The 23,424-nt window shown below is 44.2% G+C and overlaps 1 protein-coding gene and 1 non-coding gene across 2 annotated transcripts; both read right to left on the minus strand.

Annotated features, from left to right (window-relative positions):
• Positions 1 to 4,361: 4,361 nt before the first annotated feature.
• On the minus strand, positions 4,362 to 4,443 carry TRNAL-UAA (transfer RNA leucine (anticodon UAA)). Its single transcript has one exon. It is a non-coding gene; the product is annotated as a tRNA-Leu (tRNA).
• A 1,802-nt stretch (positions 4,444 to 6,245) lies between these two features.
• Positions 6,246 to 16,930, minus strand: TRIM31 (tripartite motif containing 31). The gene is made up of 9 exons (XM_052649588.1): positions 16,514 to 16,930; positions 15,773 to 15,868; positions 14,746 to 14,976; positions 13,425 to 13,447; positions 12,794 to 12,909; positions 10,056 to 10,130; positions 8,841 to 8,906; positions 8,071 to 8,244; positions 6,246 to 6,772 (listed from the first exon to the last, which is right to left on the minus strand). The coding sequence occupies exons 1-9, from the start codon at positions 16,928 to 16,930 to the stop codon at positions 6,246 to 6,248; spliced, it is 1,725 nt and encodes a 574-aa protein (XP_052505548.1).
• Between the last annotated feature and the right edge of the window lie 6,494 nt (positions 16,931 to 23,424).

Consider the following 23,424-nt stretch of genomic DNA (forward strand, 5'->3'; position numbering starts at 1 on the left):
AGCCAAGGAAGGACAAAGGATAAAGATTGCCAGCAAACACAGGAATTTGAAGGGGCAAGGAAGGTTCTTCCCTAGATACTTTTGAGAAAGTATGGCCCTGTTGACACCTTGATTCCAGACATTCAGCGTCCAGAACAGTGAGGGAATAGTTTCTCTTGTTTTAATCCACCCAGTTTGAGGCAATTTGTTAGAGCAGACTTAGGAAATTAGCACAGGAGTTGAGGATGTCAAGGTAGACGGCACTACCATGGAAAGATTATTATTTGTTATACCATACTATCACATTTTTACCATATTTTGCCTTTTCAATATGGCTTTTGTGTTTGCTTTCAGTTAAAAGACCTGAGTTTGAGCATCGATGCCAATACCTAATTCAAGAGGCTATGAGGAACAAATGGAATAAGGTGTATAAAACCATTTGATAAACTGTTAAACTCTGTAAAGAAGGTATTAGTACTGATACCAGTGTGTGGAGGAGCCGAAAACACCTTGAACTAGAGAACGGAAAGCTAGGCCTTGGCCTCAGTGACTGCTTCACTTTCCAAACACAGCACTGTGTGAGTGGCCAGGACCCAATTCAAGTTTGTCAGCTTCTGAAAGATTCAAAAGTGCTTCTCTCCAGACAGGACAGAAGAGGGACAGGTCACAGTTTAAGGTTAGGGACCAGGGGGGAAGACCTTCCCAGATTTAAACCATGTCACAATATGTCCCTTCATTCACTAAGAACTGTGCAAGAGGGGAGGAGAGGGAAGCCAAGATGAGTAAGAGGCAGCTTCTGCCCTCAAGGACTTCACAGTCTACCAAGGTGAGTGCGATGGCTTGGGAGCGTGGACCTGTCTACAGGAAGAGCCAGGAACCCCGACTGGGGAAGGCGTCCTGGAGGAGGTAAGGTGAAACTGCTCCACAACAATTGAGTGGGGTTGCCAAGATACCAGTCCTTCCCAAGAAAGAGGAATTAGGAGATGGTTTCCACTTAGTGAATGCTATCAACCACCTCATTCCCTGATCTGTGCTAAGCGTCAGGTGAGGGAGAAAGTATGAAATATGCTCTCCAGTTCTTGTAAGGAAGCTAAATCTGCATACAAGAAAAGGAAGCTATGAGCAACCACTCAGACTTTGAATACGGGATATAGTGACTGTGAACTTTGCCCCGGGAAGATTTCTGCAGGAATGCAGGGGGCGACTGGAGGGCAGGGGCGGGGATGTGGGTCCTGGTCACCTTGTCCCCCGTCGTCGCCTAACAGGCAGATGAAGGCTGCTTCTGTAATCGACGGTGCCTTGAGGGCGACGCGGGAAACAGGATGGGGGGGGCCACGCTTGGGCTGACTGCGCGCCCCTGGAATCTGCGCTGCGGGAGTTGCCTCTCCCGGGCCGGACACCTGGATGCGCCCTGCCCCTGCGGAGACGAGCGCGCGGCCACACGGAGATCCGCGGGCGGCTCCCCACGCCTTGGTAATCCAGCCGTTTCCCAACTGGAACCGGTTGGCTGTAAATGCCCGGGAAGCCCGCCCCATCCGCCTACCCCGCTCTCCACCCAGTTGAAGGGAGTCGAAGAAGAAGAAACCTGTAATAATCTGGAACTCTGGAGCAAATTCTGAGTCTTGCTCCCCGTCATCTTGTCATCCTCTTGGCTTAGGTTTCCAAGCCTCTCGCCTCTTATTTTCACGGGATTATCTTTGAAACAGGGGCAGTCCTTCTTTGAGTTTAATTTCGATCCCTCACGTGGCAACACTATATACAAAGGTCTTTGCTGCGCGTGATGCTGGTGGTGGTGGTGGTGTGGGGAGGTGGGTTGTTAGGAGGATGCACCCGGTCCTGAGATTAATTTTGAGGAAATTAAGGAAGAAAAAGGACTGACGATTTGCCTTTGAAAGGGAAACGACATCCTCTCATACTCCAGGTTAAGCCAGTCTTTCTAAAAATTAAAATCTTTTCACATCTTTGAAAGGATTTTTGGGTTCTGCATTAGATCCACTCCCAAATATTGACCACGGGAGGCCACACTTACAGGATGTCTTAAATTTTTTGTGTGTCAACTTTTTTATTATAGAAAAATTAAAACACACATGAAGTGGAGAAATTAATATGATGAGCTCTTGTGCAACTATCACCCCCTTGGACAATGATCAGCTCACGACCAATTTTGTTTCATCAAATGCCTCCCACTCATCCTCCCCCTTTCCCCCGTGTGTCATTTTTAAGCAAATTAATAAAACTTCAATATACCAAAACCTCACTTTATTTTATTTGTTTAATTTATTTATTTTACTTTACAATACTGTATTGGTTTTGCCATACATTGACATGAATCCGCCACGGGTGTACATGAGTTCCCAATCCTGAACCCCCTCCCACCTCTCTCCCCGTATCATCTCTCTGGGTCATCCCAGTGCACCAGCCCCAAGCATCCTGTATCCTGTATCGAACCTAGACTGGCGATTCGTTTCTTACATGATAGTATACATGTTTCAATGCCATTCTCCCAAATCATCCCACCCTCTCCCTCTACCACAGAGTCCAAAAGTGTTCTATACATCTGTGTCTCTTTTACTGTCTTGCATACAGGGTTATCATTACCATCTTTCTAAATTCCATATATATGTGTTAGTATACTGTATTGGTGTTTTTCTTTCTGGCTTACTTCACTCTGTATAATAGGTTCCAGTTTCATCCACCTCATTAGACTGATTCAAATGTATTCTTTTTAACAGCTGAGTAATACTCCATTGTGCATATGTACCACAGTTTTCTTATCCATTCGTCTGCTGATGAACATCTAGGTTGCTTCCATGTCCTGGCTATTATAAACAGTGCTGCAATGAACATTGGGGTACACGTGTCTCTTTCAATTCTGGTTTCCTCGGTGTGTATGCCCAGCAATGGGATTGCTGGGTCATAAGGCAGTTCAATTTCCATTTTTTTAAGGAATCTCCACACTGTTCTCCATAGTGGCTGTACTAGTTTGCATTCCCACCAACAGTGTAAGAGGGTTCCCTTTTCTCCACACTCTCTCCAGCATTTATTGCTTGTAGACTTTTGGATCTCAGCCATTCTGACTGGTGTGAAATGCTATCTCATTGTGGTCTTGATTTGCATTTCTCTGATAATGAGTGATATTGAGCATCTTTTCATGTGTTTGTTATCCATCTGTATGTCTTCTTTGGAGAAATGTCTATTTAGTTCTTTGGCCCAATTTTTAATTGGGTCACTTATTTTTCTGGAATTGAGCTGCAGGAGTTGCTTGTATATTTTTGAGATTAGCTGTTTGTCAGTTGCTTCATTTGCTATTATTTTCTCCCATTCCGAAGGCTGTCTTTTCACCTTGCTTATAGTTTCCTTTGTTGTGCAGAAGCTTTTAATTTTAATTAGATCCCATTTGTTTATTTTTGCTTTTATTTCCAGTATTCTGGGAGGTGGATCATAGAGGATCCTGCTGTGATTTATGTCAGAGAGTGCAAAACCTCACTTTAAAAAGTACAATTATCACACCTTAAAAGTGCACAATTCCTTAATATAAATGTACAGTCTGTTAAATTTTGTCTCGTTTTAAAATTAGATTCCAATTAATTCGTTCAAACCAGGATGCAAACAAGTCCACCACAGCGTTTGCTTGATATCTCTTTCAATCTTTAAGTTTCCTTTTTCTTATCTCCCCCACCTGCACCCCAATCCCTTTCCTTCTGGAAACTTATCTGATGAAGATAACTGATTCTCTGTCCTGTGAATTTTCCCAAGCTTGGATTTGCCGACTGCATTTCTGTTAGCATTGTTAAAATGATTCTGATAGATGGGTTTTAGGTTCATCATTTTTGGCAAGTATACATCAAGTCATTACTTCCTATTGTATTACATTGGAGAGCACATAGTGTTGGATTGTCTTTGTTTTTATGATGCTAGAGTTGATCAGTGGGTTCAAGTATTGTCGGAATGATTCATCATTGTAAGATTCCCGTAAGCTTTTCACATATGTTTCTAGCAGCTGTTGATTATTGCATCGGTCCTTTATTTCATTAGGCTTTAAAAAGAATGATATTCTTCCACCTTGTCTTCATTTATTAGCTGGAATATGTAATAAACTGTCCCTCAACCATTTGGTGATCTTAGATATATTTGTACAAGAATGGTGGCATAAAAACTGTGTCTTTATTTAGCAGCGTTCGGGAAGAAGTAAAGGTTTCTGAAAGAAAAGTGAAAGTTGCACAGTCGTGTCTGACTCTTGGTAACCCCAGGCCAGACTACTAGAGTGGGTAAGCCTTTCCGTTCATCCAGAGGATTTTCCCAGCCCAGGGATTGAACCCAGGTCTCCCACATTGCAGGTGGATTCCTTACCAGCTGAGTCACAAAGGAAGCCCAAAGGAGAATGCTGTGAGCAGGATTTGAACCTGCCCGGGCAAACCCCATTGGATTTTAAGTCCAATGCCTTAACCACTCGGCCATCACACCTCAGTTTCTAGCATCTTCCAAAAGTGACCAGTGAGTTTTTAGTTGTCATAATGAACTGGTGGAACTTTTTTTTTGCATAGTTGACATATATTAATTAATTGCAGATATTATCCTCCTTCATGCTTAAAAGTGTCCCATCTTTAACCGGACATGGCCCCAGTAGCTTTCTCACAATCCGATGTGACAAAATGCTCCAGGGTCATCTTGTGTATTTCTTCTCCCAGACCTAGAATTAGCCGGTTCTTCAAGGAGCCATTTTCTTTTTAGCGGGAAATAATAAGATTTTCATCTGGGTGTAAGCAGGGCTTGCTCAGTGCATCCAGTTACGCTATTATTATTAATAATAGGGCTTCTTTGTGAAGGAAGCTAAGGAATGCATTTTATTATTTTTTTAAGGAAAACACATCATGAGTTTATCACATTTTGATTTTCCAATTCAAATTTGGGATCACTATGTTTTTATTTCTCTTCTTTTATGTCATAATCATAAGAGAAAACTAATCTTTCAGGTGGAAAATCTTGGTTCCTGGTAATGTTAACATAATTGCTTATTTTCTTTATCTTATTATATTTGGGTATATATGTACACATACATAATACATGGGCTACCCAGGTGGCTCAGCAGTAAAGAATCTGCCTGCTAATGCAGGAGACACAGGTTGGATCCCTGGATCAGGAATATCTCCTGGAGAAGGAAATGGCAACCCACTCCAGTATTCTTGCCTGGAAAATCCCATGGACAGAGAAGCCATAGAGTCACAAAAGAGTCAGATATGACTTAGGGACTAAACAACATAATACATAATAAATTCAGAATAACAACAAAAATATTACCAAGATGATAACTGAAGATTTTAAGTTTTATTTTCAATTCTTTTTGTCATTAGGCTATATTCCACAAAGGAGATACAGCTAAATTACTGTGTTTTAAAGTCACCTAAACTAACTCCTAAGAACGGAGAATTTAAGCTACCAACTACTTACACAGTTAGGTTTCTCTTGTTTTAATTTAATTTTGTTTTATAATGATGTAAAACAGTTATATAATTCCAAAGCCTAATTTCCGTGTCTTCCACTTGGTTTCCCCTCCTTCCAAAGGTAAGTGTTTTTGTTAGGTTTTGGTTTATCCTTCCTTTTTAAAAATAAATATAAGCAAAATTAAAAAGTATATTTACATTTCCCCTTTTCTTAGGTAAAGTGTAGCATGCTGTGTGCACTATTCTCCATCTTGGTTTTTTTTCACTTAATATATCCTGGAGGTCGTCCTAAAATAATAGACAGACAGTCCTCACTTGCAAAAGGTCTAGACCTGACTGAGTCGTCTGGGGAGACAACAATCAGCGATCCGGCGTCATGTTTTCCAGGTCCCTCGAAAGGATGAGGTCCAGACGGGCCAAGCCTGCACACACTCTCAAGGACATCGAGGAGAAAAGCCACAGCCTCAAATCAGTGTGTGGTCTCCTGGAATCTGTGTCTCAACCAACATTCTCATTGCAGAATCTTCAACTATCACCTATTGATTCATAATGCGACAGTAAATAGTCTTGTCTACTTGAAGCTTCCTTTTCAACCTAGGTATACTGGGGAGAAAAGGGGACTGAAAGTAACAAGGTAAATGTAAAGGGCGGGGTGGGGGCCGTGGGGGGAATGTCAGAGATATCAGGCCTCGATCAAGAAGCCAAAGAGTGTAACCTTCCTAAGGGGTTCCTGGAAGTCTAGCTTCAACCCTACCGCACACATCCCACACATCCCAAAGCGAGGGGGTAACGGGGAGGAGACGCAGAGGAAAGCAAAGAACAACTCTAGGGACTCAGGGTGATCTGGGTCCCGGGAAACAGGAGCCGGAAAAAGGGGAAGATCTGCCCTGGAAACGAGGCGTGGAAGGTGTAGAGGTGCTTGCCCGTGGTGGCGTCGTAGAACACGACCTTGCCGCACTCGTGATTCACGCAGACGCCCACTTTCCTGGGACAGACCGAGAGATCCTCGCGGGTGCCTGCCTCCGTGAGCGCCTGGCACTCGGAGCCCGCGATGCGCAGCGCCCAAAAGCCGCTCAAGGGCTCTATCTGCAGCATGCCCTTCCTGGGTACTAGCTCCGAGGCCACGCCCACCACGCAGCCCCCGCCCCCGGGCCCTTGGAGCTCTGCCTCCCAGGTCTGGCAGCCGGAGCTGAGGCCTGGCAAGCCCAGAACACAGCGGAACGGATAGAAGCGCTCGGGGTCGGTGTGCTCAGCGCAGACTCTCTGAAGATCCGGGTTCAGCGTCACTGTCTTCAGATCCTGGGAAATGATGAGATCTGGGTGAGCCGAAGCCGCATCCAGGGTCAGTGGGTCTGCGGGAAGATGAGGAGAAAGAAGGGCAACCCCAGGTCAAGCCATCCGGGCCCCCTTTAGGATGGCCTTCTCTAGAAGTCAAGGTCACCTTTGCCCCCAGAGAAGTCCTAGCCCCCCGCCCCCTCCTTGACGTTAATCCCTAAATTTCACCATATGCAGCTCTGAGGGTGGTCTCCCTCAGAGAGAGTGGTGGGGAGGTGTCATCTCAACACTCAGAACTGAGACTGTCTCCTCTTCCTTCCCCATTTCCTGTGTTCCTCATATCTAGAACAAGATTTGAGGCTTGTATAAGAGATGTCGAGGTTCAGATTGTCTGAGCTCGAGTAGTTTTCTGAAGTACAACCCCTCAAAAACAGGGTTCAGTGGAGGGGTGGAGTGCAGAAGGAGGAACTGTCAGCCCCCTTCTCACCCCCTTCTCACACTTTGAGGCGGGGCGGGGCGGTGGGCGCTCAGCATGCAATATCTTAGTTCCCCCACCAGGGTTGGAACCCACCACCTCTGAAGTGGAAGCATGGAGTCTTAACCACTGGGGAAGTCTGCCCCGCACATGCTTTTAATTGGATTTGGGTATTAAGTTATAGTTTGTCAAAGGTAGAAGGCCCCATCCTCCCTCTACAATGGCTTAAGAAGCTGTGGTTCCAGTCCTTGCCAAAGACTTAGGAATCTTCCTTTTACTTGTGTGTGTGTGTGTGTGTGTGTGTGTGTTAGTCGCTCAGTCATGTCCGACTCTTTGCAGCCCTACACACTGTAGCCTGACAGGCTCCTCTGTCCTTGGGGTTCTTCAGGCAAGAATACTGGAGTAGCTTGCCGTTCCTTTCTCCAGGGGATCTTCCTGACCAAGGGATCGAACCCTGGTCTCCTGCGTTGCAGGCAGATTCTTTACCATTTGAGCTACAGGGAAGTCCTCCTCTTACTCTAATATGACTTAATGTTTCCTTACTGGATGGGGTGTTTAGGAGAGATGGAGGATGTGGGAATGTGGGGAAGAGGAAAAAGAGTGGTCAGAATCATGAGGATGATTTAGGTGGATTGGGGCCCAGGTAGTTTTTACTGGTCTCTAGATTCCACCCTGGCTAAACTGATGCCTTGGTAGTTGAAAAAACAAGTGGACCGGAGCAGTCAACTATAGTGACTTTCTTTATCCACCAGGGGGCACCACAGCCAAGCAGTAAACAGAAGCCAAGTGCTGGGTCCTCGTCCTCCTTTTGCTTGAGAACACCTGCTTCCTTCTCCAAGTCCTCACCTCCATCCCCATCTCCACTCCCTCAGGGACCTTTCCGTGTTCTCAGCCACTCACCTATCACCGTCCTGAGCTCTTCAATATTCGTAGCTTCAGGGCTCCCCAGGTTCTCAGAGCTGTCCAGGTTTGGTGAATAAGAAACAAAAGAGGCCCTGTTTCGGCTCCGGAAGAGTGGGCTGAGTGAAATTGAGAGTATGGTATTTGGCAGCACTGTTTTAGTTGTTCTGTCAACTTTGAGGGAGAAGGAGAGGAGAGAGGTCAGTGGGGGCAAGGCAGCAATGTCAGAAAGTGCTACCGAGCTCTAGACCCAGCAGGAGGAATCAGAGGTAGACTCAGGAAAGTGAAACTGCCCACACGGTTCCAGTAGCTGGGGATCAACAGAAATTCTTGGGCTTGCCTTACTGAATGATAAATAAAGGAACAGTTTATTAAAACCCCTCTGCTTACAAGCTGTCTTCACTGGTTAAGCTTACTTTAGTTATTTTTTCCCTCTAATTGTAATTTTTCCTTTTAATTGCATGTGTGTGTGTGTTAGTCACTCAGTGGTATCAGACTCTTTGCAACTCCATGGACTGTAGCCTGCCAGGCTCCTCTGTCCATGGAATTCTCCATGCAACAATACTGCAGTGGGCAGCCATTCCCTTCTTCAGGGGATCTTCTCAACTCAGGGATAGAACTCGGAACTCCCGCATTGCAGGTGGATTCTTTACCATTAATTGCATACCCTCCAGGTGCTTGGGTGGGGACAGCATTTGACCCCCTGTAGACTTGGAGGTTCCTTGACTCCACCATTAGAAGCCACCAGCATTCAGGAATAGGACTCTTACCTGGAGGGGTTGACTCAGGCTCCGAGGTTTTGTTCGTCTTAGGATCATTTTTCTCTGACAGGTACCCTAGGAATTGGTGAGAGAAAACCAATGTTGGTCTCGATAACTGGAAGCTGCAAACTAAAAACCAAACAGCCTGCCACCATCAATAAGAACAAGAATTGGTGATTCTCAGTAAGGACTGCCCCCCAGGTCATGAAGAAGTATGGAAGCCTTTCAGGTTGTCCCAATGCCTGCAAAGAAGGGGGGTACTCTACTGGCCTAGAATGTTTCCTGAGGCCTGGGATGTGATTCAGCAGACCGCAAGGCAGAGAGCACAGTGGAGACTTAACCATGTGCAAACACTGATAGCTCCTCTGGTGGAAAAACACTGGTGGAACAGAATCTTAAGTTCTGCTCTTGGCTTTGGAAGGCATTGTGTAGTTTCTGGCTTTGGCAAAATGATTTCTAATGCTGTCTTTTCCACTTAATAGTCACGTGACTTGGGTAATTTACTTCACCTCTCTGAAGTTGCAGGGGCCCTATTTATTGTAAATTGCCAATAATAACACCTATCTAGGAGGATGGTAGTGAGATTTTGAACTTTTAGAAGTGGACTGCTTAGCACATGGTGGCTCTTAAAGAAATGGTACTTCTAGTGTTACCATGTCAGATAGCAGGGCTATCTCTGATGGCTTGGGCATAGGCTGCGGTTACAGGGGGTCTCCCTCCCCTGGGCTGTCATGATCTGACTTACAACCAGAAACCCAGCCTATGGCTGATGGCAGCTACTACTATAGAGACTGAGCTGCTTTTGTCTTCTCCTTGTCTTATCTTTTCTTTCCTTACTCTGAGGAATGGAGGAATAAATTTGAAACTTTCTGTTACTTTTTTTGGGGGGAGGGGGGCATGCCGTGCAGCACGTGGGATCTTAGTTCCCCAACCAAGGATCAAACCCATGCCCCCTGAATTAGAACCATGGAGTCTTACCCACTGGACCACCAGGGAAGTCCTAGAATTTTCTGTTACTTTTAAATATTTCTAAATTTTGGGATTAGTCTCTATTTTGTGAGTTACCTGAGTTTAAAATAATAAAACATATCCATATGCCTGTGCTTCTCCCTTGATGAGGAATGGGGATTCACCTATATTTGGCCTCCGTGTAATCAGAGAGACAGAATTCTTCCCCTTTGCTTTTTTCACTTTCCCCAGATGGCAGGAGCAGTCATCACTTACAGCTCTTTCTGTCTTCCTCAGTCATGCCTCTGAGGAATTTGTTTTTATCTTTCTTGCTGTCAGCCTGGAGATTGTCTGTGGAGAGAGAACAGAATGAGATGGAGTAAATTCAGAGAGTTTGAACAAGGAACCCACTATCACACAGCGGGCATCAATTTTCAAATGCCTTGAACTTGACTCTCATAGTCTTAGTGGACCAAGGTGTAAAACTCTGAGAGATGCCCTTTCTGTTACCCTGGAGTGGCTCTCTAGCCCAGCACTGTCCAGTAGAAATACACTCAAGTCACAAATAACATTTTAAATTTTCTAGTAGTCACAAGGGAAGGGTTTCTCTTGTAGCTCAGTCGGTAAAGAATCTGCCTGCAGCACAGGAGACCAGGGTTCAATCCCTGGGTTGGGAAGATCCCCCAGAGAAGGAAATGGCAACCCACTCCAGTATCCTTGCCTGAAAATCTCATGGACACAGGAGCCTGGTGGGCTTCAGTCTACGGGGTCGCAAAGAGTCGGGCACAACTGAGTGACTAACATTTACTTACTTACTTAGTAGTCACATTACAAAAAATAAAGTAAAAAGAAACAGATAAAATTAATTTTTAATTGTATTTTCTATTTAAATAATTATTTTAAAATATTGTCTTTCAACCTATAAAAAGTTATTACTATATTTTACATTCTATTTTTACACTAAGTCTTGTGAAATCTGACATGTTTCCTTTACTAGCAGCACACCTGACTTTGGAGCACATTTCAAATGCCCAAGCGCATATTGGGCAGCACAAATCTAGTCCCTTCCGTGAGAAGAACTGAGAAAGGGCTGAGGGACAAAGGTGCTGTTTGGCCTCATGCTTTGGCTTCAGAAAAAGGTCAGGCACAGGGTGTGGTAAAGGATGGTCCCACCTACTTAAAGCCTGGGTGGCAATCCCTCTCCTCCCGATAAGAGAAGACTCAAGACAAGAAAGGCAAGGGAGCTCCAGACCAAGGCTCTTGGTGCCCTTCTGTCCCAGTTCTCCCCAAGGAGGGAGTTCTGTGCCCCCATCTCCCAGACATGGAGGGCTGTCAACGTCTGTGTACCCTCATGGAAATAGGGGCAGAGGACAAAAGACTTTGTGTGGTTGGAGAATGAGCCCATAACTCAGGGACAATGGCCTGTGTCCGGCCTGCACTTGCTGTAGGGGTGCTGGACTAAGGGAAGAGCTATAGAGTGGGACCCCTAGATAAGGGGCTTCCTCTGGGCCTCTGTACCCTTCTAGTGCCCTGTAGCTCCAGGACAGGAGAGAGCCACCCCTGGGTATAGGTGGAGGGAGACACAGGGCATCTCCTCTGAGGGCTACCAGCCCAGCCATAGGGAATGCTCAGCGACCTTCTTATGAGGGGTCCGCACACCTGGAGCCAGAGCAAACACTGGCCAGGAATGCTATGCTTCCAGGGCCTTCAGGCTCCAGCCACCAACCCCCTCCACCTCTGGTTTCCCAGACCCAGTCATTCCCCAACAAGAGGCAACCATCCTCAGACTAGGCAGCTATGGAGATTAAACCAGTGTTCTAAATAGGCCCCCAGCACCACCTCCATCCAGCGGACTCTAAGAGGGCCAGGTGGGAGTTAGGGGACTGTGTGTAGGGGTGAGGCGGGGGGGGGGGGAGAAAATACAGCAGACCACGTTCATCTGTGCCAAAAGGTAGAGAGTGTATTTGTAGCCCCCTTCTCCATGCCCAATCCCAGCCTGTGCCAAAGTGAAAAGGTAATAAACCCCTTTATTGAAATTCTAAACTGAAGCCAAACTATTTAATTTTATTTTTTAGATTGTAGTTCTTCTATGTGAGATTGAACCCAGGCCATGGCAGTGAAAGGCCAGCATCCTAACCACTAGGCCACCAGGGAACTTCAGAACCAAATTGGAACGACTATGAAAACCTGAAATGACTATGAATTGTTGGATTACATGAGATTACACCACGTGGGATGGGAGAGCTGGACAAAGCAAAGCAGTCACTAGGGAAAAGAAAAGTTCAAAACAACAAAATTAAGAACGAAAACTGTGTCTGGGGAGTGGAGATTCTGAGCTAAACAAGTGGTATTCTTGGGGGCATTGTCCTGCTCCTGTTTTTCCAGAGGCATATGGGAGGGATCTTGGGGTAGGAGACTCTTGTGATATTTCCTGGGAGAAAACTCCATCCAGCTCTCTCTACTCCTGGTTTAGACAACCACAACCTTTGCTGTGAAGGGAGTCCTTACAAATACCCAGCTGTCTTCCTAGTTGTAAACCCAGACATGTTTTTGAAAAATATCTGACCAAATATCTAAAGCCCAAGTCATCTACTTCTGTCTGACTTCTGTTTCCCTGCAAGGCTGCAAGAAGGATTTCCCTAAAACGTCATTGACTTTGAATCTATTTTCTTGTATTCTGTAGTCAGAAATAGATTGAATTCCAGGTCTGGCCCACCAGACAACTGGTCTACCACCTTCCTGCCAGTCACTGTGCCAGGCCTGGGAACCTCTTGCAGCTTTCACAGGAAGAGTCAGGGAGGCAAACAGATGAAACAGGATGAAGGCAGAGTGCAAGAAATGCCTGAAAAGAAAGATACAGATGCCTGGAAAGTGCCCAGCAGAGAGCCCGGCATTGGAAATGTCCTATATAATTATTACTGACATGGATGAGTTACAGTTCCATTTCCTCGGGGTGATGGAGGAAGAATCCCCCAAAGGGAGGTGAACTGAGTTGGTGACAGCTTCTTCCTTACCTTTGAATCTCTTCAGGCTCTCTGTGAGGGAATCATGCCGTGATTTGATGTCACTGAGTTTTTTCTCCAGGTCCATTGAAACAGGGGTTGGGTTGAGAAAGTGAAATCCTTCACTTCTAGGAAGATATGGCTGAACTGGATGGTGAGATCAAGGGATGGGGTGCAAGGGAGGAAGAGCTGTGACAAAGAGGTGGGGATGAGGTGATGAAGCCTTGGGGTAGGGAAGGAAAACAGAGGATAGTGAGCTGAGAGTCAGGAGGCCAGGGCTAGGGATATGGGGCCAGGGTGAGGTGGAGCATAGTGTGATATGGAAATGCAGATGGGAGATAAGCCAGAAAGAAGCAGAGAGGAAGGAGGCAGAGAGATGGGGTAGGGGACCCAGGAGCCACCTAACTGAGCAAGAGGTCACGCAGGAAGTGCAGGGAAATAGAATCTGTGATGAAGAAATAGGAACATAAAGAAAACAGCTCTTCTCTTTAGTAACCAACTCAGCTTAAGCCGCAGCCTAAGTACCTGACTGCAGTTAGACAGAGTAGACAGGAACTTGGGAGGGAAGAATGTTGAATATTTGAATGTATGTTGAGCATTGTAAGATCAGTGGGCAAAATGCATTTGGGGTGGCCAATCATACCTGCACAAGGCAGTTTTGATGTCCTAGAAGAGAAAGAGAAACAGCACAGTCTTAGCACCTGGCTGATTCGTGGGCACCAAGGAGGAAGTATCAGCCACGCAGGGCATGGGGCAGAACAGGTGGAATGAGAACATCTCTCTTCCTATATGAACATCTCCACAAAGGGTTCCTCCAGGAAGTGTCCAACATGCCAGTAGGCAGGAAAATGGTCAGACCTTGAGAGGAACTAACTGAGCTGTTTGAAAATAAGTTTTGTCTCTGAGACTAAACCAGAGAAGGGAGAAGAGAGACAGGAAAAGGGCTGGAATGGCTTTGTGTGGTCTTTCTTAAAAAAGAAAGAAAAGAAATGGATTTCTGAACTAGTGGGAGTGGGAGATGGATTCAGGAGGGAGCTCAGCTCATCCTGTGCGTCACCTAGACCCGCCCTGTCCAGTATGGCAGCCACCTGTCACACATGGCTGTTGAACACTTTGAAACATGGCTAGTATGACAAGGAACCACATTTTTAAATTTTATGAGAGTCACCAATCCAAATTTAAATTAAAAAAAAAAAACTGAAATAGTGTAAAATACTTTTTCCATTAACCACAACTATACTGATTTGGTCAGAATATATTTAATTCAACCATTCAAAATATGATGTCTGAACTGAGATCTGCCAAACATATACCAGATTTTGAAGACTCAATTTTTTTAAAGGAAGAGGTTCATAAAATATTTCATTAATACTTTAAAAATATTGGTTAACGATTGAAATTATAATACTTTGGATAAAGTGAAAGTGAAGTCACTCAGTTGTGTCCGACTCTTTGTGACCCCATGGATTGTAGCCTACCAGGCTCCTCCATCCATCGGATTCTCCAGGCAAGAACACTGGAGTGGGTTGCCATTTCCTTCTCCAGGGGATCTTCCCCAGGGATTGAACCCAGGTCTCCTGCATTGTAGGCAGACGCTTTTACCGTCTGAGCCACCAGGGAAGTCCTACTTTGGATATATTGGGTAAAATAAAATATTTCACTTAATTTTACCTGTGTCTTTTTATCCTTTTAATGTGGCTACAAGAAAAAAGTTTAAGTCATATTTGTGTCTTGCAAAATAATTCTAAATTACACATATAGCTCACATTGTACTTCTAAATTATATATATTGTGTGAAATATATTTGTAAATTATGGTTCACACAGAATTTCTATTGGACAGCACTGAGCTGGGGGAAGGAAGATAGAGGCAACTTTGATATCCTGCCACGTGGTCAGTGCTCTGATCTGTAACCAGGGAGGGGTCGCTGTGTTTTTACAACGTGGTCTCCAAGGGACACTCACCTGGAGCAGCTGGCCTGGTGGCAAACACTGTCTGGACTTCAGAGAATCCGTAAGCTTCCTGAGATAGTTCAGCTGTGTATCAGTGGAAGTGACATAGAATTTCTCCCCCTTGGAGATCTCCTTTCCCAGCCAGTTGATCCGGGACAAGAGGAAGCTCTTCTCCTCCTTTAGCACCTGACGCAGCTGTCTGAAGGCTGTGCTGACCTTCTGCTTCTCTAAGTCCACCTGGGCCTGGGGGCAAGAAAGTGGGCATTCAGAAGATGAGAGGGTGGCCTCAAAGTTCCTTCTATCCCATTTTATTCAATGTTATCATTTTATTAAGTTTATTCTGAGCAACATGCAGTGGCAGACATGGAGGGAAAGAAATGGGAGGCCAACAAGCTTTTGAAAGCCCTTACTGTGTGCCTTGTTTTCATATTAGGTTATTTACATATATTTTTTGCTTTCAAGGACAGGTAGCTAATACTTAATAACTAAGTATTAAGTATTCATATTTCCAGAAGTCTTTTCAGTTTATAATCTGCTTTCACATAGATTTTTTTTTTCCTTTTTACACACACCCACCCACAAAATAGGTACAGATATTTGAGTGGGTTCATAGTGTCTTCATTTTCTAATTTGAGAAGTCAGTTTCTAGGTAAGTAAGGGACTGTGAGGGGCAGAGATGGGTCTTAAAACTGGTATTTCTGATTCTAAGACCAGCACCAGTTTTCCTTACACTACCTGTCCCCAGGTGGAGGAGACCAAAGTGGCCAACCTACTCCAACAACACGAGGCTGGACGTGGAAGACGCTAGCACTGGCAAGCCAAGTGCTGTAGAGGAGGAGAAGGCTGGAGCACACCCTTATCCCTGATGCCACAATTCTTTCTGTCCTTCCTACACTCTATCCCATTCTGTATCTGTTCCTTTGTCAATGAGGTCTTTTTGAGTGGTCGGTGTAATAAGGAATTCTAGGAGTTTTGCAGAGATACCGTTTCTGCTTTCAAGCTCATGGACAGAGAGACCCACACCTGAGTTTTTTCTTACCATGGAGACATTGATCTTGTGTTCACCTTGTGCCTTCATCTGAATTATCTCCCTCTCCTTTTGCTGCAAGACCTCGATTTGTGATTGGATCCGCCCCTGTGGGGAGAGAGTTGTCATGGCAAGTTGTGCCTGGAGATCTCCTGGCCTCATGATGCCCTCCTTATCTCTTGGGATGGAGGATGAGTCGTTGTGTCATTATTAACAGATGCCCCTTTCCTGTTCAAGCTGGGGGCTGGGGTGTGACGGGGGAGGAAGAACTCAGAAGCCTAAGTGACCTACAAGAAGGGAATGTGGTAATAAATTATAACTAATAAAATATGACTAATATTTGGATGTGCTTTGGGGTTATCAAAGGACTTCCACAAACCTCTCATTTATTATACCTACGACTCTTAAGAAGTACAGTTTGTTTGCCCCATTTAAAGAGGAGGCACCTGGAGCTCAGAGAGGTAGAGTGACTCCTTGAAGGATCCACAGAAAGTTCAGGAGTCTGAACATGAATCTACACCTCCGACTCGAAATTCCGTGTTCTTTCCATTCTCCATTATACCTTGGTTGCAACAAGCATCAGTTCTCCAGTCTTAGACTTTTGAACCTACTGGGCTTGACTACAAATTTTCTACTCAGGTGCAAAGATAGGGGCCATGGGTACAAACCCAGAGGGAGGAGATGACAGTTTCCAGGTCCCCACTGAACTCCTGGTCTAATGGGGGAACAGGGAAGGGATCCCCAAATGCCTACCTGATAACTCTGGGCAGCTTCTTCTATCAGAGTTGTGTTGTGGGTTTTGTGATCCTTGGATCCACAACACACCACGCAGAGAAACTTGCCATCAACCTCACAGAAGTAATGACATTTCTCTCCATGCCTTAGACATCTCAGCTCTTCCGTTTCTGGCTGCACCTCCGAGGGCTCCATAGATTGGATTTTCTCCACCAGATTTACCAAGAGCCAGTTAGGCGTGATCGTGTCCCTCCTCACAATTTTGTTGCAGAGGGGACATTTAAGAACACTGTCTTCTGCTTCTCCACTCTGAGTGATGCAACTGAGGCAGAAGTTGTGCCCGCAGTCGATGGTAGCAGGGTGCTGCAGAATATCCATGCATATGGGGCAAATCACTTCCTCTTGAAGCTTACTGGTAAACTGTTGATGGGCCATGATGGGGCCAAAGGCTTCTTCAAGTCTGTAGGAAGTCTAGAAGTCAGCTGCGGGCACTGGTTCTAGGAAAAGAGAAGGTAACAGAGGCAATGGAGGTCAGAGTCTATTAATTAGACAATCAGAGAGAGAGGAAAAGGAGAGAGGAAAAAAACAATAGTAGAAAAGAGTCAAAATTAGAAGGTAGGAAATATTATAAAGAGGGAAACAGATGAGCAATGCTACCTCACTGCCTCTTGAGAATGAGTTGATGTAGCAGATGAATATACACTGCTTATAAAATGGGGTAAGTATTCCTGAACCTTGGACTAATTAAGGGTGTTTATGAGGCAGTTAACTGAGATTAGAAGGACCAGGGCACCAAAGTCCATTCTCAGAGGTTCAGGCAAGGAGTGGAGGGACTGAAAAATGCTTCCCGAAAGGTCACAGCCAGTTCACCAGTAATGATTTGAGCATCTTTTCATACAGAGCCCAAACTTTGGGAGAACATATGCAAAGGAAGGGGGTAATTCTCTATCTCCTGTAACTTGGTTCCACACTTTTAAGTATTTAGTGCAAATGTGGAAAACATTGAAGGAGGAAACAGACAGAGCTGGACTCCATCTGAGGCCAGGCTGCAAACATTAGGCTACACACATGGTCACCCTCCCAGTGGACTCTGAACTTTGTGCCCGGCGTCTATAGAAATGGCATACCAATAGAAAACCAGACCCCCGGATAAAAGAGCCTGAGGACTTGTACTTGGACTCTCCGTTGCCTAAAAGAATATGCTAATTATCTCTATAACAGAACAAAGTCATAAATTCCGTAAGTTTATCAGGATATGACCACAGTCCTACTGATAAATGTCCACTGTTTATCTAGTTTTGTGACATATGAATCATGGGCTAACTTTGATCATATCTCTGTTTTACCTTGTCCAGACTAGTTTCAAGGAATTTGGGGAGGTGGATTTGAGCAAGTACACTTAGGGTATACAAGGTTTTCACAAAAAATGATCGGGGTCCTTGGCTAAGAGGAGACTCTGCCTTGGGCCCGCAGGTGTAATAAACTGCGCTCCACTATCTGCATTGTCCTTCTGAGTGGGTTTGTTTCCCGGAACGCGTGGCTACAACAATACAATCACCCGCTCAGGGAGCTTCCAGTTAAAAGGAGAGGCAACCATTCCTCCCCTGGGGAGATTCCTAGTACAGTGGAACCAGCAAGGGACTTCCTTGCTGAAAGGTCATTCTCTGTTCTCCATCCTAGTTGGTTTTTTACTTCCCTGCAGCACCTGGATCAGTCTGTCTTCTTCTGTTTTTTTTTTTTTTTTCCAAACATCTTCAACACTCTGGTGTGTCCATGCTCATTCGTTTTTTCTGTGTTTCTTCCTACTTCTTGGTGCTTACTTGATCCCTGGATTGCCTTTCCCCAACCACCACCACCGACACTCCCTCCTGTAGCTCCACACATTTGCATCACAACCTTTGCTCCTTACCTCTTATATAAGGGAAGGGTCCTTCCTCTCTTCACATTTCATCTGGATCCCAGCTGCCACCCTTACCTCCTCTCTCTCCAGCATCTGCCATCGGTCTCCCTCAAGAAACACATCTTTCATCTTTATCTGATCTTAATATTTAGGTCAGACAGGCATTGTGGGTAATTTTTGATTATAATCAGAGTGATTGTATATTTTGGTTTACTTTGGGACAGTGCTGGGTGTCACCTTTGACCTGATGTAATGAATAGATCATCCTTCCATTCTCAAAAGTATCCAGGTTGGATGATGAATTATATGGTCACCTTAATTATAGAAACTGTTGGAAGCCAAGGCTTTCAGAAGTGTTATACCTTCATTTCAGAAATGTCATGAAAAGGCCTTCCTCTTTGTTTGCTTTGAGGTGAAATTAAAGCATCTTAACTCTTGCCTGGAAAATCCCATGGACGGAGGAGCCTGGTAGGCTGCAGGCCATGGGGTCGCTAAGAGTTGGGGATGACTGAGCGACTTGGCTTTCGCTTTTCACTTTCATGCATTGGAGAAGGAAATGGCAACCCACTCCAGTGTTCTTGCCTGGAGAATCCCAGAGACAGTGGGCTCCTGTCTATGGGGTCGCACAGAGTCGGACATGACTGAAGCGACTTAGCAGCAGCAGCAGCAGCAACATTTGTATAATATTTTATAGTTTATTCTCATCCTAAACTGCTGTCCCCTGGAGGCAGAATTTAACTTATAGGTAGGTTTCATTTGACATAGTGATTTTAGACATAATAATTTGTATGACTTTAGAGAGGATGGATGTTTTATTTTCCCTACCACTTCTTACTGCCTCTGTCTGCCTGGCTCCTGAAGACATCTCACCTTCACCCACCCCCAGCTTTATTGACATAATTGACATATAGCATTGTGAAGGCTTACTGTAATGTGATGTGATGATTTGGCATGTGTACATATGTGAGATGTTTGCCACAATAAGGTTAGTTAACATACCCTTCACCGCACATAAATAACTTTTTTGTTGTCATTGCTATGGTGAGAGCATTAAAGATCTATTTTTATAGCAACTTTTGATTATATAATAAACTATTGTCACACACTGTACATGACATCCCTGAAACTTATCTTATAACTGAAATTTTGTATTATACCCCTTGATCCACATCTTCAAATTTCTCTCACCCCTCAGACCCTGACAACCAGCATTCTATCTGTGTCTGTGAGTGCGGTGCTTTCAGTTTCCATATACAAGTGAAATCCTACAGTATTTGTCTTTCTCTTGTCTGCCATTTTTCTGACATATCAGGCTTCCCTGAGCTCAGTTGGTAAAGAATTCCCCTGCAATGCAGGAGACTCCGGTTCAGTTCCTGGGTTGGGAAGATTCCCTGGAGAAGGGATAGGCTACCCACTCCAAGATTCTTGGGCTTCCCTTGTGGTTCAGCTGGTAAAGAATCTGCTCACAATGGAGGAGACCTGGGTTCAATCCCTGGGTTGGGAAGGTCCCTTGGAGAAGGGAAAGGCTACCCACTCCAGTATTCTGGCCTGGAGAACTCCATGGACTGTAGCGAAGAGTCAGACATGACTCTCACTGCCTGACATTTTACTTAGCCTAATGCCCCCATGTCCATTCTTATTGTCACAAATGTCAGGATTTCCATCTTTCTATGGCTGACTTTAAATACATTTGAGAGACTTCGCTGGTGATCCAGTAGTGAAGAATCCACCGGCGAGCTAAGATCCCACAGGCCACAGAGGAACTAAGCCCACGTGCCACAGCTACGAAAGCATGTGCGTTCAGGAGCCTGTGCAACAAGGAAAGATTCCATGTGACACAATGAAGATTCTGCGTGCCACAACTAAGACCTGGCTGTATACAGTATTTGCTTTATCCACAACTAAGACCTGACACAGCCAAATAAATGAATATTTTAAATAAATAAAATACACACACACAATAGTATTTGCTTTCTCCATTCGTCTGTTGATGAATACTTAAGGTTGTTTCCAAGTCATGGCTTTTGGGAACAAAGTGCAGTGAACATGGGAATGCAGATATCTCTTTGGAGTCTGGATTTTATTTCCTTCAGACATACCCCCAGGAGTGGGATTGCTGGATACTATGGTAGTTCTAGTTTTAATTTTTTCGAGGATCTTCCATACTGTTTTCCATAGTAGCTGCGCCAATTTCCATTCACCAATAGTGCACCAAGGTTCCCTTTTCTCCACATCCTTGGCAGCATTTGTTGTCTTTTCGATGATAGCCATTCTGACAGGTGTGAGGTGATATGTCATTGTGATTTTGATTTGCGTTTCCCTGATGACTAGTGATGTCGAGCACCTTTTCATGTACGTTTTGGCCAGGTGTATGTCTCCTTTGGAAAAATGTCTATTCACTCTCTTATAGTGTTAGTCACTCAGTTGTGTTTGACTCTTTGCAATCCCATGGACTGCAGCTTGCTGGGGTCCTCTGTCCATGAGATTCTCCAGGCAAGAATGGGGGTGGGTTGCCATTCCATTCTCCACTAGGGTGGGTTGCCATTCCCTTTTCCAGGGATCTTCCCGACCCAGGGATTGAACCTGGGTCACCAGCATTGCAGGTGGATACTTTACTGCCTGAGCCACCAGGGAAGCCCCAGTCTCTTCAATAGACTGTTTAACTGGATTATTTGTGGAATTTTACTATTGAGTTGCAGGAGTTTCTTATACATGTTGGATATTAACCTCTTATTCGGTATAAGACTTGCAAATATTTTCTCTCCTCCCATAGGTGTCTTTCCATTTTGTTCATTGTTTCTTTTGCTATGCAGAAGATTTTTAGCTTGATATAGTCCCACTTGTTGCCATAATTGACTATATAGAAGGAAACAAAGTTAAGACTTGCACTGTATACCATAAACAGAAATTCTAGGTGGTTTAAAGATCAAGTATGAAAATATTAAAAATTTAGAATAATGTTTACCCTTAATGTGAGAGAGCTGTCATTTTTCTGAATGACATTAAAAAAAACAGAAGACATAAAATATTGACAGATTACCAAAAACAAAACAAAAATTTCAACATGGAAAATAATGCCATAAGAAATCAAAGGACAAATAATAGCAAAAGAGAATTTAGTAGCATTAATATGACATGTCATGGGTTGATAGCAGTAATATAGAAAAATGATTTGCCTCATGTGGCCACCACTACTCCCTTCTCTTTCAAAGACATACTAATATTAAACAAAATATTTTTTAAAGGTAAAAAACTACAACCAGTCAATGAGAGAATTCATGAATCTAAGATAGTGCTGGGTCGGCACCTTCTGAGAAGTTTACTAACACACAGCACAGAAACACAGAGAATCACTAAGCGGCAGAAACCAAGTAAGGTCAGAGATACAGAAAGTGAAAGTGAAGTAGCTCAGTCGTGTCCAACCCCTTTGACTGTAGCCTACCAGGCTCCTCCCTCCATGGGGTTCTCCAGGCAAGAATACTGGAGTGGGGTGCCATTTCCTTCTCCAAGAGATACAGAGGATAAATCTACATGCTCCAACATGTGTCCAGTTGGAAGTTCAGAAGAAGAGAAGAGAGGAAATGGAGGAGCAAAATATGAAGAGAAAAAGCCTTCAGGTTGTTTTTTTTTTTTTTTTTCAGAATGTACAGGCCCCCTGAAAATACACCAAATATCAAGCACAACAAGTGAAAAATAAATAATTTCACACTAAAAACACTTCGTAATGCAACTGAAGAGAATAAAAGAGAAAACTGCAAAAGCTGCCAGAATGAAATAGCAGAGTACTGAAGAACAAGTAAATCTTTTAAATTTATTTTTAATTGGAGGATAATTGCTTTACAATATTGTGTTGGTTTCTGCCATACATCAACATGCAAGTAAATCTCTAGAACCGATACTAATATTTCTAAGAAGTGGGAGGAAATTACCAAACTAAGGTGTCTATATTCATTTAATCTATTATTCATGCTACTGCTACTGCTAAGTCACTTCAGTCACGTCCGACTCTATGTGACCCCATAGACGGCAGCCCACCAGGTTCCCTCGTCTCTGGGATTCTCCAGGCAAGAACACTGGAGTGGGTTGCCATTTCCTTCTCCAATGTATGAAAGTGAAAAGTGAAACTGAAGTCGCTCAGTCGTGTCCGACCCTTAGCGACCCTATGGACTGCAGCCCACCAGGCTCCTCCGTCCATGGGATTTTCCAGGCAAGAGTACTGGAGTGGGGTGCCATTGCCTTCTCCGATTATTCATAAAGGAGGGCAAAATAAAGATATTTTTGGACATTAAAAAAAAAACTAATTTTCCACCAGGAGATCCTTGAAATATTTTCTTTTTTCCTCTTTGAATTCTGTTTTTCCCTTTGTGGAATCTTACTTTGTGGGATCTTAGTTCCTCCACCAGGTATCAAACCCTCATGCCCTGCATTCAGAGTGTGGAGTCTTACCTACCGTACTGCCAAGGGAGTCATAGGAGATCCTTGGAATCTTGCTGAAAAACCTGAAAGTTATCTTTTAAAAAGAGAGAGAGACAAAGGCTCCACGATGGGAGTGTGACGCACAAAGCAAAGAAAACATAATTCAACAGTATTGGTAAATATAATATATCACTGACCGTAAAAAACATTAGAAACAAAAGTTTTACCTTCAAAAAAGTAGAGCTAAAATTTTAGACAACTATAATACAGGAATTAGAAGCAAGGGTAAGTTTGGAGAATAGCTAAAGACCTACCTAAGGGAGCTAAGATTTTGGAGTCTAAAAATACTTAAAATTTTTAGACTGTTATAAAAATATGAAGTTAATGACATAAGATAAAAATTCAAGGATAAGTACTAAAGGAATAGAAATTATAACTTTCAAAGCAGCAAAGGGAAAAATACTAATAAAGAACATTTAGCCAATAAAATAGGAGGCAAGGGACTTCCCTGGTGACCCAGTGGTCAAGAGTCTGTGCTCCCAAGACAGCGGGTCTGGGTTTATCCCCGGTCAGGGAGCTAGATCTCACATGCCACAACTAAGACCCGGTGCAG

This window comes from Budorcas taxicolor, chromosome 11, assembly GCF_023091745.1.
Source record: "Budorcas taxicolor isolate Tak-1 chromosome 11, Takin1.1, whole genome shotgun sequence".
NCBI lineage: Eukaryota > Metazoa > Chordata > Mammalia > Artiodactyla > Bovidae > Budorcas > Budorcas taxicolor.

Excerpts from the sequence above, each read along its gene's own strand:
- TRIM31 (XM_052649588.1), bottom strand. The coding sequence starts at position 16,930 with ATGGCCCATCAACAGTTTACCAGTAAGCTTCAAGAGGAAGTGATTTGC. Across the intron at positions 12,910-13,424 it reads ATCAAAACTGCCTTGTGCAG|AAGTGAAGGATTTCACTTTC; the intron begins GTATGATTGGCC and ends ATATCTTCCTAG. Across the intron at positions 8,245-8,840 it reads GCCTGAGTCAACCCCTCCAG|TTGACAGAACAACTAAAACA; the intron begins GTAAGAGTCCTA and ends TCTCCCTCAAAG.